This window comes from Papaver somniferum, unplaced genomic scaffold (assembly GCF_003573695.1).
Source record: "Papaver somniferum cultivar HN1 unplaced genomic scaffold, ASM357369v1 unplaced-scaffold_148, whole genome shotgun sequence".
Classification (NCBI taxonomy): Eukaryota; Viridiplantae; Streptophyta; class Magnoliopsida; order Ranunculales; family Papaveraceae; genus Papaver; species Papaver somniferum.
Window position 1 is genome coordinate 568,722 of NW_020624154.1, and position 16,205 is coordinate 584,926.

The 16,205-nt window shown below is 41.4% G+C and overlaps 1 protein-coding gene across 1 annotated transcript; it reads left to right on the forward strand.

Moving 5' to 3' along the window:
* The first annotated feature begins 9,055 nt into the window (after positions 1–9,055).
* Positions 9,056–15,700, forward strand: LOC113335460 (ubiquitin carboxyl-terminal hydrolase MINDY-3-like). Its single transcript, XM_026581502.1, has 7 exons — positions 9,056–9,797; positions 11,372–11,450; positions 12,248–12,402; positions 12,819–12,942; positions 13,065–13,250; positions 14,265–14,336; positions 14,454–15,700. The coding sequence occupies exons 1-7, from the start codon at positions 9,310–9,312 to the stop codon at positions 15,282–15,284; spliced, it is 1,935 nt and encodes a 644-aa protein (XP_026437287.1). The 5' UTR covers positions 9,056–9,309; the 3' UTR covers positions 15,285–15,700.
* Positions 15,701–16,205: the final 505 nt, after the last annotated feature.

Here is a 16,205-nt window from a genome sequence, read left to right on the forward strand (position 1 = left end):
ACATTTTTTCAATATTCTCAAAAAAGGGAGTAAGTTTGAATGGACCGCAGAGTGTGAAGAAGCCTTCCGAAAAATCAAGGAATACCTGGCTTCAATTCCGATCCTACAAAAACCTGATCTCGATGAGGTTTTGTCGCTGTGCATATCAGCGACAGAAGACGAAGTTAGCGCAGTGCTAGTCAAAACCAATACGAAGATAGAACAACCTATCTATTATGTCAGCAAGACCCTCAATTCTGCGAAAAGGAATTACACGAAGATCGAACAACTCATCCTGGCATTAGTGTGGGCTACTCAAAATCTGAGAACCTATTTCTTAACTCACTTCAACCGCGTCCCATGCAAGGCACCATTGGAAGCAGTCCTCAAAAGCGCGGGGAAAGTAGGAAGAATATCCAAGTGGAACACCCACCTGGACCAATTCAACATCATCCATGAAATTCAACACTCCCAAAAATCCCAAGTATTGGCGGATTTCTTAGCAGACCTCCCCCTGGACAACGATGAAGAGATTAGGGGCATACCAGAGGCTGACGAGGAAAACAAGGATCCAGTTGATGTCCTCGAACCCGAGAGCCAAAGACGATGGGAAGTCTTCGTCGATGGTTCCAAAAATAAGGAAGGGGCGGTAATAGGCATTGTCATCACCACCCCAACCGGAGAAAGGATCGTACATGCACTCAGGTTATAATTCAAAGAGCATACTAACAACATCGTCGAATACGAGGCAGTCGTACATGCCCTCCGCTTGATAATAGAGATGGGGGTAACTGATGTAAGACTGACAAGTGACTCGCAGCTTGTCATACGCAAATAGGGTTCGAATACAATGTATACGACGACACCCTCTCAGCTTACATGGCCTTGGTCCAAACATTGGCATCACAAATTCCGAACATCAAGTTCAGGCACTTATGCAGGAGAGATCTCAGGCACGCGGATGCCCTAGCATATATATCATCCATGCTGAAGGACAAGAATATCGAAGCTATCAAAATAACAAGGGTATACGAGCCTTCAATTGCATCACAATTCTCCTTTGCTACAATCAAGATACAGTGGAAGAAAATATCGAAGATCAGGTGGGAGAAGACATCCATAACGATTTCGACGAAAGAAGATATCCTGTCAAGAGCAAATCAAGACGAAGATTTCAGCAACGAAGATGATTGGAGAATGGTGATTCATGCGTTTCTCAATGGAACCTTACCCGCGGATCATAAACAAGCCAGGAAAATACTCTCCAAAGTAGGAAGATATGATCTTCGGGATGGGGTCCTGTACAAGAAATCTTTCCTCGGACCGTTACTACGTTGCTTATCCAGGAAAGAGGGGCATCGAATTCTAAACGACATCCATTATGGTGACGCAGGGAATCATAGCGGCATGAGATCACTAGCCGACAAAGCAAAAATGCAAGGATATTACTGGCCCACAATGATACAAGATGCCGCAAGAATGTCCCGACGATGTGAAGAATGTCAGCGTTTCGCCAAAAAGATACACGCACCAGCAACAACGTAATTCTGTGGATAGTCCGTGGCCATTTGCAAAATGGGGCATAGATATCGTTGGGCCTTTCATCGAAGGATCAGGGAAAAGACGATTTTTGATAGTAGCCACGGACTACTTCAGTAAATGGGTGGAAGCTAAAGCCTTAGCCAGGATCAGAGACGTGGATGTGTTTACTTTCATATTCCAAAACATCATTTGCAGGTTCGGCATACCAGCGGAAATCGTGTCCGATAATGGTAAACAATTACAGGGGAAAAATAGACATGCTCTTCGACACTTTCAAAATAAGGAAACAAGTCCACCCCCATATACCCTCAAGCAACGGACAAGCGGAAGCTACTAACAAGACCCTCGCCCTTATCCTCAAAAAGCAATTAGACGAACATAAGGGGCGGTGGTGTGAACACTACACAATGTATTATGGGCATACAGGACAACACGAAGATCTGCCACCGGGGAATCCCCATTTCTCCTCACTTATGGAGCTGAAGCAGTCATCCCAACAGAGATCCTCATGCCAACCACAAAGACCGAAGCATGGGAGAAAAATCTCACAACAGACATGATGTTAGAGAGACTGGACGACCTGGAAGAAAGGAGGGAAGCAGCATTGCAAAAGATGGAAAATTATCAACGAAGATTAGCGAGAGAATACAACAAAAAGGTTAAGCTTCGAAATTTTGTAGAAGGGCAGTATGTGCTAAGAACAATCCCGCAGTATCAACGAGAGAAGAAATGGGGAAGTTAGCACCTACATGGGGAGGACCTTTTATAATACACGACATTGCGGGAAACGGTTCCTACTATCTTCGCAATCTGAAAGGCGAGGTCCTCCGACACCCTTGGAATGCTAAATGGCTCAAACCGTACTACCCATAGGAGCAGCGCAGCTTTGCATCTGCGTGAAGAATACCAGAAGAAGAAGGCAGCGTAACCGCTCTACATGTTTCTATCTCTGGACGAGGAGTAGCAGGCCTCAACCTATCAATCAAACAAACTTTTTGCAAATCTTCAAGCAAACGAAATGGTCAAAAGGCCCGCTGGGTGAACGCATGTACATTACATAATAAATTAACAATATTGGGGAAAGTAGTTAATCTACAATCTCTCAGGGCTCCCCTATCAGTGTCTATGAGTGTAAGACCAGGGGAAGGCACCCAGCAGAAGAGATACCCAACCAATTTTAAGGCAGCGGGTCGACGGAATGGGTGCATGTAAATATTTCAAATAAGCATCCCATATCCTAGAACGCTGCCTCGGCCCCCACCGTTTGGGAATCCTCTGGCCCAGGATTCGCCAGCGGGGTGACAGGTCTCAAGACGATCACGAAGGTATTACCTTCGGTGTCGCACCCAAACACTCTAACTTTTTACAAAGCAAGTTATTTCTATTTAACGCTTCACAATACTTAAAATAAAAATGAATTGATAACGCAGGTATGCCAAAAGGATGATCCATTTCATAAAGAGTTGATTACAAGTTCAGCAAATAAGATAGAGCAAGAAACACATCAAAAAATGATCCGAAATTATAATCAACAAGGATCAACTTTCTATGACTAATAAAAGAAATCTACTTGGACGATACAGCTCCATCAACAGGGTTGTCTTTGCGAGATGAAGGTACGCTACCACCTGAAGAAGGCCCAGAAGAACCAGGCAAGGGCGCGGGGGGACGACGCGGATAATTCTTGACAAGACCATGTTCGGCTTTAAGATCAAGTTCAATCTTGTCTAGGACTTTGTTGGTCTCCTCAGCTAACTGACATCGAGCTTTATATGTGATAACAGCGGTCCGCTGGTGGGCCTGAGACAACAATGAGATAGGCGTTCCGCCTCTTTGGAGGCAATCTCTGCTGCTTCCTCACGAGACGCGGCCAACCCTTTGAAATAGTTGGTTTCCCTCTGCACTAAGGCAGATTGAGCTTTTTTAAGCTCATCATTTGCTGCGTGAAGCTGTCCCTCGAGCTGAAAACAAGAAATACCAAGGGGTTAAAACAAAGAACAGAATCACACTCGATAAAACGAGGTTATACCTTCGACATTAGCCGAAGCCTCTTCATACTCATTAACAACTGCGTCCCGTGCCTCATCAAGAAAGTCATACTCGTCGGATAATTTCTTATAATCCATTTGAAGGTTCGTAAGAGCAAATTGACTCGCATCTAAGTCTACCTGCTTCATTGAATCCAAGTGACGAAGATGGTTGACTTCATCATTCATCTCCCCCATCCTTTTATGGAGTCGATACACATTTACTTCAAGATCTCTCTCAGACTCCACTTGGCGGGCAACATCAGCTCGAGACGCTGCTAGGGCTTTACTAAGAGCGCCGACCTCAGCCCTAGCATTATCTCTTTCTTCGGTAAGACGCAGCATACTATCCCCAACCCCGGGGCCTAAGAAAGAACGAGCCTGTCGTAACTCTTCTTCCAAAAGGCGCACTCTAGCCTCTAAGTCCGAAGCATGTCCTCGAGCTTCCCGCAGGTTATCACGCGTCCATAGCAGCGTACCATTGAACAGACGACGGTCATGGTTGTACTTATTTTGCATATCAACCATTAGTGTTCGCTTTTCACGCCACTCAGCTGCTAAGGCGTTGTGCTCATCAGCACGAGCGTTCCACTTTACGGCTTCGCTTTTCAACTTACCCACCAACTCTGCAATACGGGATTTCTGTCGTTCCCTTTCTTTCCGAAGCCATATCAGCTCGGGGACTCCACCCACTGAAGATAGGGTGGGGAGACTCAGACAGAACACCAAAGTACAAATAGGGAATCACGAGGAGTGAAAGATCGGTAAAATACGAACCTGTGAGGGACGAGACATTTCTGCGAGTCTGCTCCAATTCGTTGCGGACTATAGCAAGTTCTGAACGAAGACTCTCCTCAGCGTTACCCAGCTGTTCTTTTTCCTTAAGACGACCCCTCAGTTCATTTATTTCCACTTCAGCCGCAGACAGTTCCTCTTCTCTATGACGAAGCTTAGCCTCCAACTTTAAAGACTTTGCTTTGAAGAATTGGTATAGAACATGGTTACAATGTTCGCTCCTCATCATCTATGTCACAAACAACAATTATTACACCGAAGGGATCGGATATCACGAAGAATACAATGTTCGGATATCATGAAGAAAAAAGTACAAGGATTTACCTCTAAGACACGCTGCTGGCCATCAGCTATGGCCATCATATCAGCAACATAGGATGGAGGGTCAACCACTAGGTTAGCTTCCAAATCTCTCATATTTTTCTCCCACATCTCAGCAACGCGGGCCTCAGAAGACAATTGCATCATCTGACGAGTATAAGCGTCAGAATTCTTCTCACCAGTGACCACTGGGGCAGGATTAGGGACGAACATCAGATTCTTCTTCTTAAGCCAAGCCAAGATGGCATCTTCACCTTCAGGCATTAGCGAGTGAGGGAAATCCTCCGAAGGAGACTCAACTGCAGACTTCCCCTTGGCTGTTATCTCCTCACCCGCGCAAGTTTCGACATCACAACCCTCAGCATGACCACCTGCGTTTTCAGCCTGCTGACCAGTGGCACCCTCTTTACCAAGATTCCCAAGCACATCCCAATCATCATTTGGGTAAAGCAATGAGAAGTCTTCAGCAAGACCCATGGAAGCGTTTACATCAAAGGATTCCCCTGCGGAATATATCCTACCAAAGGAAAATTCAGGGGAAATAACGGGCAGAGTACCCACACTACCAGTATTATCGCCAACAGGGGCAGATCCCCCTTGCCAGTACCACATGCGGTAATATTACCCTCAGACTCACCATCACCACCCGCGACAACTTCTTCTTCACCATCACCACCCGCAACAACTTCTTCTTCACCGTTACCACCCTCGTCATCAGGAGGAGAAGTATCAGTGCGTTCTTCTCCATCGGACATTTCATCCTCAGCAAACCCTTCGTTCACAGGACTAGTAACCTCCTCATAAACCTCATCCTCACCGGTCACAACAGTAGAAGATTGTTTGGGTCCAATTTTCTTCTTCTTCGACACCTACAAAGCAGTACACGTCCCAACAAAGGCTCATTTTCTCCCTCATTTAAAAAATGTTTTTTCAACCAAGAAAAAAAAGGGCAAATAGAATAGAGAATATAAGAAGAAACTGTACCTTAGCAGTAGCAGCACTCTTTGGTGGAAGGGTAGCACCAGAACCCTCCTCCTCATATCCATAAACGACATCAAGAACGTAAGGAAAATTCATGCCCGCAAAATTCAGACGCCAAGGACAGAAATCTCCATAACGAGCAGGAGGAGTTTCACGAGGCTTGCTGTTTTCAGAAGGACGTCAACCGTGCGGACCAGGAATCCAACCGTAAGCCCAAGGGCCAACAATTTCAATGACAGTAACATGCCACCCATAATCATGATCACGCTTAATCCTTTCACGAGCATGAAAGAGTTTTCGTTTAGCAGATCCCTCAGTGCCAGGAACATACTTCAGCTTGACATCACTCACCTCACTCAAAAGACGAATTTCACCCCGAGGAGCAGCAATGTTACGAAGATTTAATCTCCACGGCTTACGGTTCCTACTGTTGACATAATCCCCAAAGGAACTATTAAAATTTTGAGGAGTGTACCACTCTCTCTCAGCAGGATTTGGAACGTAGCAAGTCATCATTGTCTCCCCCTTGATCCGCAGATAACATTCCTTCAGTGCACGAAGATAATTCCCAGACAATCGCGACACGGAACGATTATGAGTGTTTGTGGAAGAACCTTCGCGACTAGCCAGCACATCATAATAAAAGGAGTCACCCAACTTATACAAGGGCAACATGAGACCTGCCTCGAAGGATCCAACCGTAGTCAACAGATGGAACTCATCAAACTGATACTTAGAGAGGAGTTCGTAAGTGATATCATCATCAGGGGCATAGAACCGAACCTCAAAGGCTTGAAGCTCAAGTTTTTCCTGGAACATCTCAAGATCAATATGCTTGAAAGTGACCTTCTTCTTACCAACTGAAACGCTGCGTATCACGGGGCAGCCTCTTCCTCGTCTGCGGAATCTGACGTGGGACTCAATTCTGAAGCCTTCCTTTTGGAAGGAAGATTTTTAGGCGGATCAGCTTTCAACGTAGTACCCTTGGAGTACTTCCCCTTGAAAGAAACCGTTGGAGGAGGCGGCAAAGAACTCTGCAGGGGCACTGAAGGAGGAGCCATGGAACGAAGGGGCGGAACATCCAATGTTTCACTACGAGGAGGAGGAGCCCGCGTACTCCTAGAATCATCACGGGGAGGAGCCTGCGTACTCCTAGAATCTTCACGAGGACGAGAAGGAGCGCGGTTAACAGCGTACCTAGACCCAGAAGGACCCTTCGGCAAATCCCCTTTTTTAGTAGGCAAAGCCTTCGCACCAGAGGAAGATGAAACCCTATGACCACGAGGATCCAATTGTGAAGATTTATAAGAACCTTCCCCAAGTGGAAATCTTTCAGAATCTCTACGCGGAGGGGATCTTGGCGGACTAGACGGCGGGGTCTGGTAAGGAACCCGCGGACGATCAGACATAGCTACGAGGAGACACAAAAACAGTTTAGAGGTGAATACGAGGGGGCCACCAAAGATCAAAAAACCCATAAAATGACAGTTCATCTTAGTCTCTCCCCAAAACCCTAAAACTAGAGAACAATCAATCAATCAAAATACTGGTATATTCGCTTTGTAAAGAAGAACAGGGCAAGCATATATGCTTCGACATATGTGTTTTTCATCACAAAACAAACAAGTTACAGCAGAAGAAGATAAACAAGTCGATATAAACAGCGGAAGATGGACAAATCAACAGCAGAAAAAGTGAAAAAAAAACCCATACCTATATAGAAGGAATTCACAGCACCACAAAGAAGAAGACGAACACCAACGAACAGGCAAGGGCAGAAGAATCAGAAAGAATCAGGAGCAGGGCGTGATCAATGAAAAGACAGGAGCAGTTAATAGCTAGAGAACAAGGAGAAAGAACAAAAATCTTTGATTTATAATATATGAAGACTGACAGGGAGAGAATGAAAGTTATTTCTAGAAAAATTTTCACATTCTCTCTCTTATTAATAAGCTTGGGAGCAGAACCGTAATCGTCCCCTCCTTTTAAGAATGCAGTTATTACATGGGTTGGGAAACGTGCCCGAATATTTAGGGGAAGTTATTAGGAGAGAGATGGGGAATATGTAACGTTATTTTTCTTCTAAACTCCCACTAATACCCAAGTCAGAAGAAAATTGGCAAATTGTGTGTACATATTTAACCATCAGCCACGTGTTTATGAAGAAATACGTGGAAGGCATGCGAACCAAGCCATCAAAACATGATGAGACACGCTTACAACCAAGAAGCATGCCCCATCAGCATCAGATCTTCGTCCAGATAATCTGATGGTAGAAAATTAAGATGTACTGAAGTATGATGTTACTGCAGAGCACCAAATAGCCCCCAAAGATCTACTTTCTCTTAGCCCCAGAAAGAGCCAAGATCAACGACGAGGAGAAATATGACTGACACGGATGTGACAGGGGAAGAAGACACTTGTCTGACACGAGCAAACGTCTCAACTACCCGCATTAAACACTCTGAGCAGTGTACGTGTCAATCAACCCATAGGACGAACGAGGACAACCCTTCGTGATCAAGCATGGAACGCAGGGGGCATTGTAAAGGACGAAGACCTCTGCGTGATGGACACAAAGCACAAGAAGATAAGGTTGCAACGGCCTCTCAGAAGTAGGATCCACGTTTCAACCCTATAAATACCCCTTTCCACTAAGAGAGAAGGGGTCGACCAATCCACAATCCTTAGAAGAGAACATAAGAGAGAGAAATAGGAAGAGTAAGTAAATCCCCTGCTTCCGCAGACTAATGTATACTCAAAATTCATTCGTCTTTGTAAACATTCAATACATAGTGAAACACCAACCTCCGTGGATGTAGGCCTTAGTGCCGAACCACGTAAATCTCCATCTTATTTATATTTCAGCACTTTTATATTCATTGCATATCCCTTATGATTCGTATTTGTGTTCGTATTTGTAGTCTTACTCTTCATACGATCATTTTCCTGATATTATTCGACTAGGCAGTGATGAGCCCGAGGGCTTTGAGTCGATGAACCGATAGTATCATTTACTTTATGCATGTGCCATTTAAGTCAATAATTTTTAGCATGTGCGAACATTGTCTGTGAATACGTAAAAGCCCACGTGATTTATGTGTTCACACTAGAGATCCAATGGGATTGTAAAACTTGTTGCAGAATGAAGAAACAACGGTCGCACATTGCATATCAACACGCTCGTTCATATGCGGGAATTGCTCCAACCAAGGACCAAAGACAGAGGTGCACACAAATTTTCTATTTATCCACCCACCAATCTTCTAGATTTTCGCACAAGCTAGCCAGAGTGTCGAAGTCGCAATTAAACTAATACACAAGGTTATTTCAGTCATTGAAATAAGAAAACGACTTTTGTTTTTGGGAATTTTCCTCATAATCTCACACAAAGATGATGATCTTCTCCCTTTAATTCTCCCGTTTATTAGGCTTGTACGGACGGACATACACAAATATTCTTTCTTCTTGCTTTCTATATCAAAGTAAAAGTCTTAACTACAGTCCTTTTATTTCTTCCTCTAGGGTTTATAAATCCTCATATTCTTCTAGGGTTTCACTTTAATTCTTCTTCTTTCTCAAAGATCCAATCTTTCGATCCAATCTCCAGATTATATAACCTAGAAATTGGAATTCTGGAATTAGGGTGTTGGGTTTTCTTATAATGGCAGATCAAGACGATGATGAATTTCGTATGGCTTTACGAATGAGTTTACAACCTTCTCCACCTTCACCGCCTGTGGCGAAAAGGAGTAAACCTAGAGATAATGTGGGTTCTTCTTCTAGTCAAGAGGGAGAAGAAGAAGAATTATCACCAGAGGCTACAACTAGGAAATTGCAAAGAGAACAAATGGCTGCAGCTGCTGAGAAGAGAATGATGACGGGGAAGAGCCCTGTTGTAGCAGCTCCTAAAGTCGAGAAGAAAATTGATGTAGTTCAGGGGACAGAAAAAAGTGGTAGTAGTCTGGGTTTGGATAAGAAGCCTGCAGAAAAGAGCGTTGTAATTGAAAAAAGTGGTGTTGGAGAAGTGGGGAAAAGTTTGAATTTTGGGGAAGAATTGTCAGCACAAGAAGCTGATCAATTGTTTACAATGGTGTTTGGGGATTGTGTCTCGAAAGATATTCTTGCACAGTGGAGTAACCAAGGTATTAGGTACGTAAGCTTTAACTATGTAAAGATTTTATCGTCGCTAGCTCTTAGATATAATCTTGCTTAATATAAGAATTAGATTCTTTCTTGGCTAGCTTTAGCTTGTTTTCGTGAAGAAAAAACCTAGTTCTCATCCATAAGATGGTTGAAACATTTTAAATCTTCCATAGTTAAAATATTAAAATTTAAGAAAACAATGGATAGTTTATGGAGTTCTAGTGAACTGATTGTTTGGCTTGTAGCAAAGGTTGACCATCAGAGTTCACTTATGTTGTGGTGTTTTAATAAATATAGGCTTCTTGCTGATGTCATAGAGACGTTATTGAATTGTCAATGCTCTAAGCGTGATTTCCGTATTTGTCTTCAAACGAATTTTCTTGCCAGCTTTTTAGAATTGTGAAGTGCGTAATTAATATGAGAGTAATATCGGTGCTGTGTCGTTATTGTATATCGGTGTTTGGCCATGATTTTACTAGCATATTGCTTAAAATAGCAGCCAGCGGTGACAGGTGATATTTTCTGATATGTTGGGGTAGAGTGTAACCCGATATCTATCAGTGAAAATGAGAATTTGCCATTCATGTACGAAAGAACCTATAGTTCCTTACTGTATGAAGTGAAAACCCTTCCCTTCTTTTTCATATATTAAACAAATTCCTCTAACCCCATAATTAATCAAATGTCTACTTAAAGGACCGTGAAGAACTGTCATTGAAGGAGAGGAAATCTAGTAGTATTAAATTATGATTTGAAGATTACAAGTTTTAATAAATTACAGATATTCTTGGATATGTTACCGATTTTCACCGTTTATAACTTGTTGCTATATTCGTTGATTGTAATCTCTTATCAACTGATACATATCAATATTTGGAAAATCTCGTGTATCACGGTCTCACTCCCTGTACAATACGTGCCAGCATCACTGCGAAAGTGAACAGCATGGCTAACAAGATATAAATATATTATAAGTAAAACTCTCAGTTATTAGAAGTTATATTGAACAATGATAACTTTATCTGTAAACAAAGAGGCAAGTTCTTCAAATACACGCGGATAAGCTAAGTTGCTGTTTGATTTTTGAGGTATTATGCATGTTTGAACTGGAGTCTTGCTTGAGTGCTTTCAATGCTTTAGTAACCTCAATAAGCGATCATTCCGGAGGTTGTTAGAAACCAGTATCCACTTTCTGTTTCCAGCAGAAACCCTCATGGACATAAGTCACCTTACGATTGGTTCGATAGAACAGTGTCATATTTTTTGGATAGGTTTTGTTAGGACTCATTAGTAGTTTTATTAAACCTTTCTTAATTTGTTGTAAGCGTTAATTTTCTATTTCTGTAACATTTGTTACAACAACTAGTTTATATTTACATTTTTTTTTTTTTGATGTTCTGAGACCGCATCATGCTCTTGCATCTAATCATACTATTACTTCTATTAACTGTCATGCTAGCAGTATGAAAGGAGAATTCAAGCTATGCATTCCTTTTTTTTTGTTATAGAATACAGAATTAGTTATGAGTTGTAGTCTTGTAGATTTTTTTTTTTGACTTGGTACAAATGTTTTGCTACAGGTTTAGCTCTGACCCTGAAACATGTATGGGACTTGTGCAACATGAAGGGGGACCTTGTGGTGTGTTAGCAACCATACAGGTGAGGCCACTCTTTATATTACTTTTGAGCTTTATTTGGATTTTCTTAGAAGAATGATGTATGTGTATGCAGTTTAACATATCTCCCTGCTAAAGGTGCTACCTGCTGGTTATCGTATAGTCCGCACATGTAATTTTGTGCTACACTCTTTATTGTATGGATATTCTTTTTATTAGGTCTTGTGAATTATCAAATGATTCCAGAATTATGCTTATGGTAGGGAGATTCCCTAATGTGTTTTGAAGGCATGATTTTTTTTTACTTTTGTTCAAACCTCAAGCATGTTTTCCGCATTAATCTATTTAGTTACATTTTTAGGTATCATGTTGTTTAAACAAAGCATATATATACATAAGTCTGTGTTCTTGATGCCGAATAAAATATTGTTTATTTCTTTTCCCAAATCTTTCAGTAAGAGACTTGATTTTACCCCCATATTCTTGTATAACTCTGAATTCCTACATTCTCATATTTCCTAAAATTATCACTTTACTTCATGAAGCTCAAACTTATAATTTTGGTTAATGGCTTGAGATTAGCGCCAGTTCACGGGATGGTTTATTCTACATTTTTCCTAGTTGAAAGGTCAGCAGAATAAAATGCTCAAAAGCTTTTGAACTATTGTAGTCAAAGATGAAGCTTATCTCTTTTGTACTTCTTACTTATGCTTTATGCAGTGACTGGAATGCATTGTAGACTTAGGCGAAAAATGTGAAGTTAATTATAAGATGGTTTCATCGTATTTTGTTATGTGTGAAGAACTTCGTCTCACAATATTTTTGGGTTTGGCACTGCAGGCGTTTGTTCTCAAGCACCTATTGTTTTCTTCAGATGAAGTAGGTAAAAATACAATCACCTTGGCGACCCAAGTTTTCGCTCCCAGTATATGTTCTCAAAGTGAATCTGCTATACTGGGTAATTTTGCTTCTCTAACTGAAGATGGGAAGGCAAGGTAATTACTTCGTCCATAAAAGTATTGTAATCTTGATATATAAAAATAATAGTGGATAATATGTCTTAGATTACTCGAATTACCATTAGCAGTACATTTTCTTAGAAATATCAAATGCAAATATTTGAACCCGAAATACTAAATCTTTCAAACAAATGACTGCGTAAAAATGTAAACCACCAGGTCAGTTAACCACCTTTGCTGTTTTAGCAAATTAGCAAATTTAGCAGCCTTTTTCGTCAGTGAACCCAGTCAGTAGCTCACCTCCGCAATTTGAATCACAGTGGGTTTTTATATTTTATAGTGGGTTCAGCTCAAGCTTAAGCTGAACTCGTGGGATTCGTGCTTCTCGAAAATTTTGTCCCTTGTATCTCTAGCTCATAACATGTTGAAATCCCTTGTTGTGCTTTTTACAGGGCTTTGATTCAAAGTATGGCAGACATATTATTTCTATGTGGAAGCAAGAAAAGAGCTGTTATTGTTACTTTAAATCTTTCAAACCACTGGCCAGAGGATGCTGAAGATGGCCAGAAGGAGGAGGTTATTAAGCTCTATTTCTAGCTTGTTATCTGACTTTATTTTGTGTAGCAATTGATAAGCTTGATGGATCGAGAGTCAATATGATAGTTATCTAAATGAGGTTGAAACGTTTCATTTTGTAGGCAGTGACGAAAGCCCTGCAAGGTCTTTCAATCGAATCAGCTTCGGACTTGCAGAAAGTCTTGAGAGTTAACACATATACCTCACAGTCGAGTGCTTGTCAGCAGCTGAAGGCAGTGCTTCCTGTTTTTCAAAGTCGTATGGGGGCACTGCTGTTCTTAATTTCTTCTCTTCTTTCCCGAGGACTGGTATGTGATTTACTCTCTGCTTACTGTTTCAGTATGTGATTTACTCTTTCAGTCTAAACAGTTTAGATGGATTCTATAATGGGGTTAACTTTATCGCATGACCTGTGTAGCAAAACTCGTTAGGCGGTCGCCAGGCGGCTGAGTGGGGCCTGGCGTCTGTAGGGACTAGTCGGAGGAGTATGCGGGTATGATTAGTGAATATATACAGTATATGTAATATTACAAAGAGATTGAGATGGAAATTATTACTGATGAAAGAATGAGAACAGAAACGAAAATAGAGAACAATAGAAAAAAAGGAAACAAGAGGGGGGTGGCTGCGCATCTTGTAACTTCTATGCTGTTGAAACCCTAGGTTCTGTGATAAAAACTTTGGGTTGGCTTACTTGTTTCAAAACTTTGTGAGAAATGATTTTTCCCATTAATATGCCTAAATTGGCGTCAAAACCCCGAGGATTAACTATAATCGCCCAAAAATCTGCGCCTAATCGCAAAATGACTAGGGATTTCGGGCGGCCTTATCGAATCCCTAGAAGCCGATTTTTGGTACATTGCGCATAGCTCTCCTGCTTGTGATGGTGTTTTCTTATGGGGTGAATGATTTGTGGTGTAACGGTTACCTCACTGGATGAGAGCTCCTGTTTTGTATTGTCTTGACAGCGATAAACTTAACTTCTTAAATTAACTGTGAATATTCGTGCCGCACATATAACAGTGAGAAAAAAATACATGGGATAATGAAACCTTTGCATCTATCATTTAGTTGTTATGCTTCTGTCACTTCACTGCATCTGTTTATCATTTCTCCAAACTTGCCAGAGGCACATCGTACATTGACAGTTTTTGAAAGTACTGTATATATTCATGCAGTTGCATCCTCTTTTACCAAATTCATGCGAGTTAAAGTTTTAGTTGAACTGATGTTTTAAATTTGTAGATATCAATCCAGTTTTATTATGCTGAAAAACCGTTGAGACTTCAGGTTGTTAAAGCGTTGACCTTTTTCTCCTGTAGGAAACTGTTCAAGCAGACAGGGATGATCCTACTTTACCGTTGGTTACAGCTCCGTTCGGACATGCATCACAGGTGCGTTGTACATAGCTTGCCATAGCTTCTCTTTTCAACCATCTCGTTTGTTTCCCTTTCTAGTCGGTTAGGCATGCTGAAAATGATTAATTGAAGTCGTTGCTTGCAATGCAACAGGAAATCGTGAACCTACTTCTTTGTGGTAAGGCTGTAGCTAATGTGTTTGATGGGAGCATGGATTTAGGTGGAGGCATGTCTCTAAAGGGCATACCCACAAATGTAGAGGTTGGATTCCTAACTTTGCTCGAGTCTCTTAACTTCTGCAAAGTTGGCCAGAATTTGAAATCTCCGAAGTACCCAATCTGGGTCATCGGGAGTGAGTCCCATTACACAGTTCTTTTTGCACTTGAAGCAAGTGTTCAGGATGAGAATGAACAAGAAGAACGTGAATCCCGGATCAGGAAAGCATTTGATGCCCAAGACCAGAGTGGTGGAGGAGGGTTTATAAGTGAGGAAGGACTCCATCAAGTTCTTAGGCAAATGAATATCAGTTTACCACAAGAGAAACTCAACAACCTGTGCAATATGGGATTCATAGTATGGAGTGAATTCTGGCAGGTTCTGTTGGATTTGGATAAGAATTTGGGGGGTTTCAAGGATTCAACAGGATTGATGGGTAAAAAGGTGTTTGAGCTATACCATTTTAATGGGATTGCAAAGTCTGTTATGAATGGTAGCCAAGGAATTTCTGGTGGTGAAAGTCCTATGCAGAGACCTAGGCTTTCTAGACTGAGAGTCACGGTTCCACCGAGATGGACACCTGAGGAGTTTATGGCTGATGTTGTAGGCCCTCAGAATTTGGGGGGAAATGGCTCTGGTGTGAAAGACACTGTCATCGAAATAACCCAGCCGGAGCCTCCTCAGCATGCACCATTGGTCGATTGCATCCGAACCCGCTGGGCGCGAGCCACTTGCAATTGGGTAGGGGACCCCCCTAGTATTGTTTGAACCGTTCATCAGTTGTAGTAGGAAAGAAAAAAAGTAAGAGAGGATCAAACAGGGAGAAGCAAGGCAAGGGTCCAAAATTTGCAACACCACAACTGCTATCAAAAGCGAAGTAATGCAGAGATGGTTTTGTGTAGGGCGTTATTGTTGCCAGGTAATTTGTGTAAGACCGGAATCAATTCTGCAATCTTGTTATTCATAATAATATAAGTGTAATATTATATTACTAAAGTTTCTCCCTATTTATTTCCGACTTCTTGGAGAGGATTTGAGTATCCAGTCTATTTCAGACAAGGGATCAATTTATCAGATAATGAACCTTATGTTTTTTATTAGGGTCCTCTCCAAGAAGTTTGTAACTGTAAATTGTCTCCCCTTTGGGACTGCAAGTAATTGGATATCTTTGATTCTTCAGAATATAGGTTTTCTTTCTTCTCTTGCTATGTCTTTTTCTAGTTCAGTATGTTCTGGTGATGTGTTCTCTGTGGGGAAGCACACTTTGCTGTTTCCTGGGTGTCTGATTTCATTTTTTCTCGAAACTGGTCAAATCTGAATTCTTCTAACAGCAGCAAATCCTATATAGGGTGAGGGTGGTGATCGGATGCTAACTTGATTTTTTTTACTTTTTTGAATTGGAGGAATTTGTGTTCATTAAGAGCATCTCCAACAAAACATAGATATGTATCCTATGTTTTTTTTTTTTTTATTCAGAAGAGGTGTTTTATTGATCTATATATGTTGATTACAATTGGTATTATCTTCCTTAGCCCAGTCTAGCATATCCTGGGGAAGATTATCAATGTACTCAAAATCTAATTTTATTTTTTTTTGAAGCATCAAAATCTAATTGTTCAGTTCTACCTTCTTTTTTCTTTTTTTAGCTATTTTATCAGCTAGATCATTCTTTAACCTATTAACTAATTG

What these genes read in the sequence shown, in the direction of transcription:
- LOC113335460 (XM_026581502.1), top strand. Translation starts at nt 9,310, where the DNA reads ATGGCAGATCAAGACGATGATGAATTTCGTATGGCTTTACGAATGAGT. An exon ending in GTGTGTTAGCAACCATACAG is followed by an intron (nt 11,451 to 12,247) that starts GTGAGGCCACTC and finishes TTGGCACTGCAG; the next exon opens with GCGTTTGTTCTCAAGCACCT. An exon ending in ACTGAAGATGGGAAGGCAAG is followed by an intron (nt 12,403 to 12,818) that starts GTAATTACTTCG and finishes TGCTTTTTACAG; the next exon opens with GGCTTTGATTCAAAGTATGG.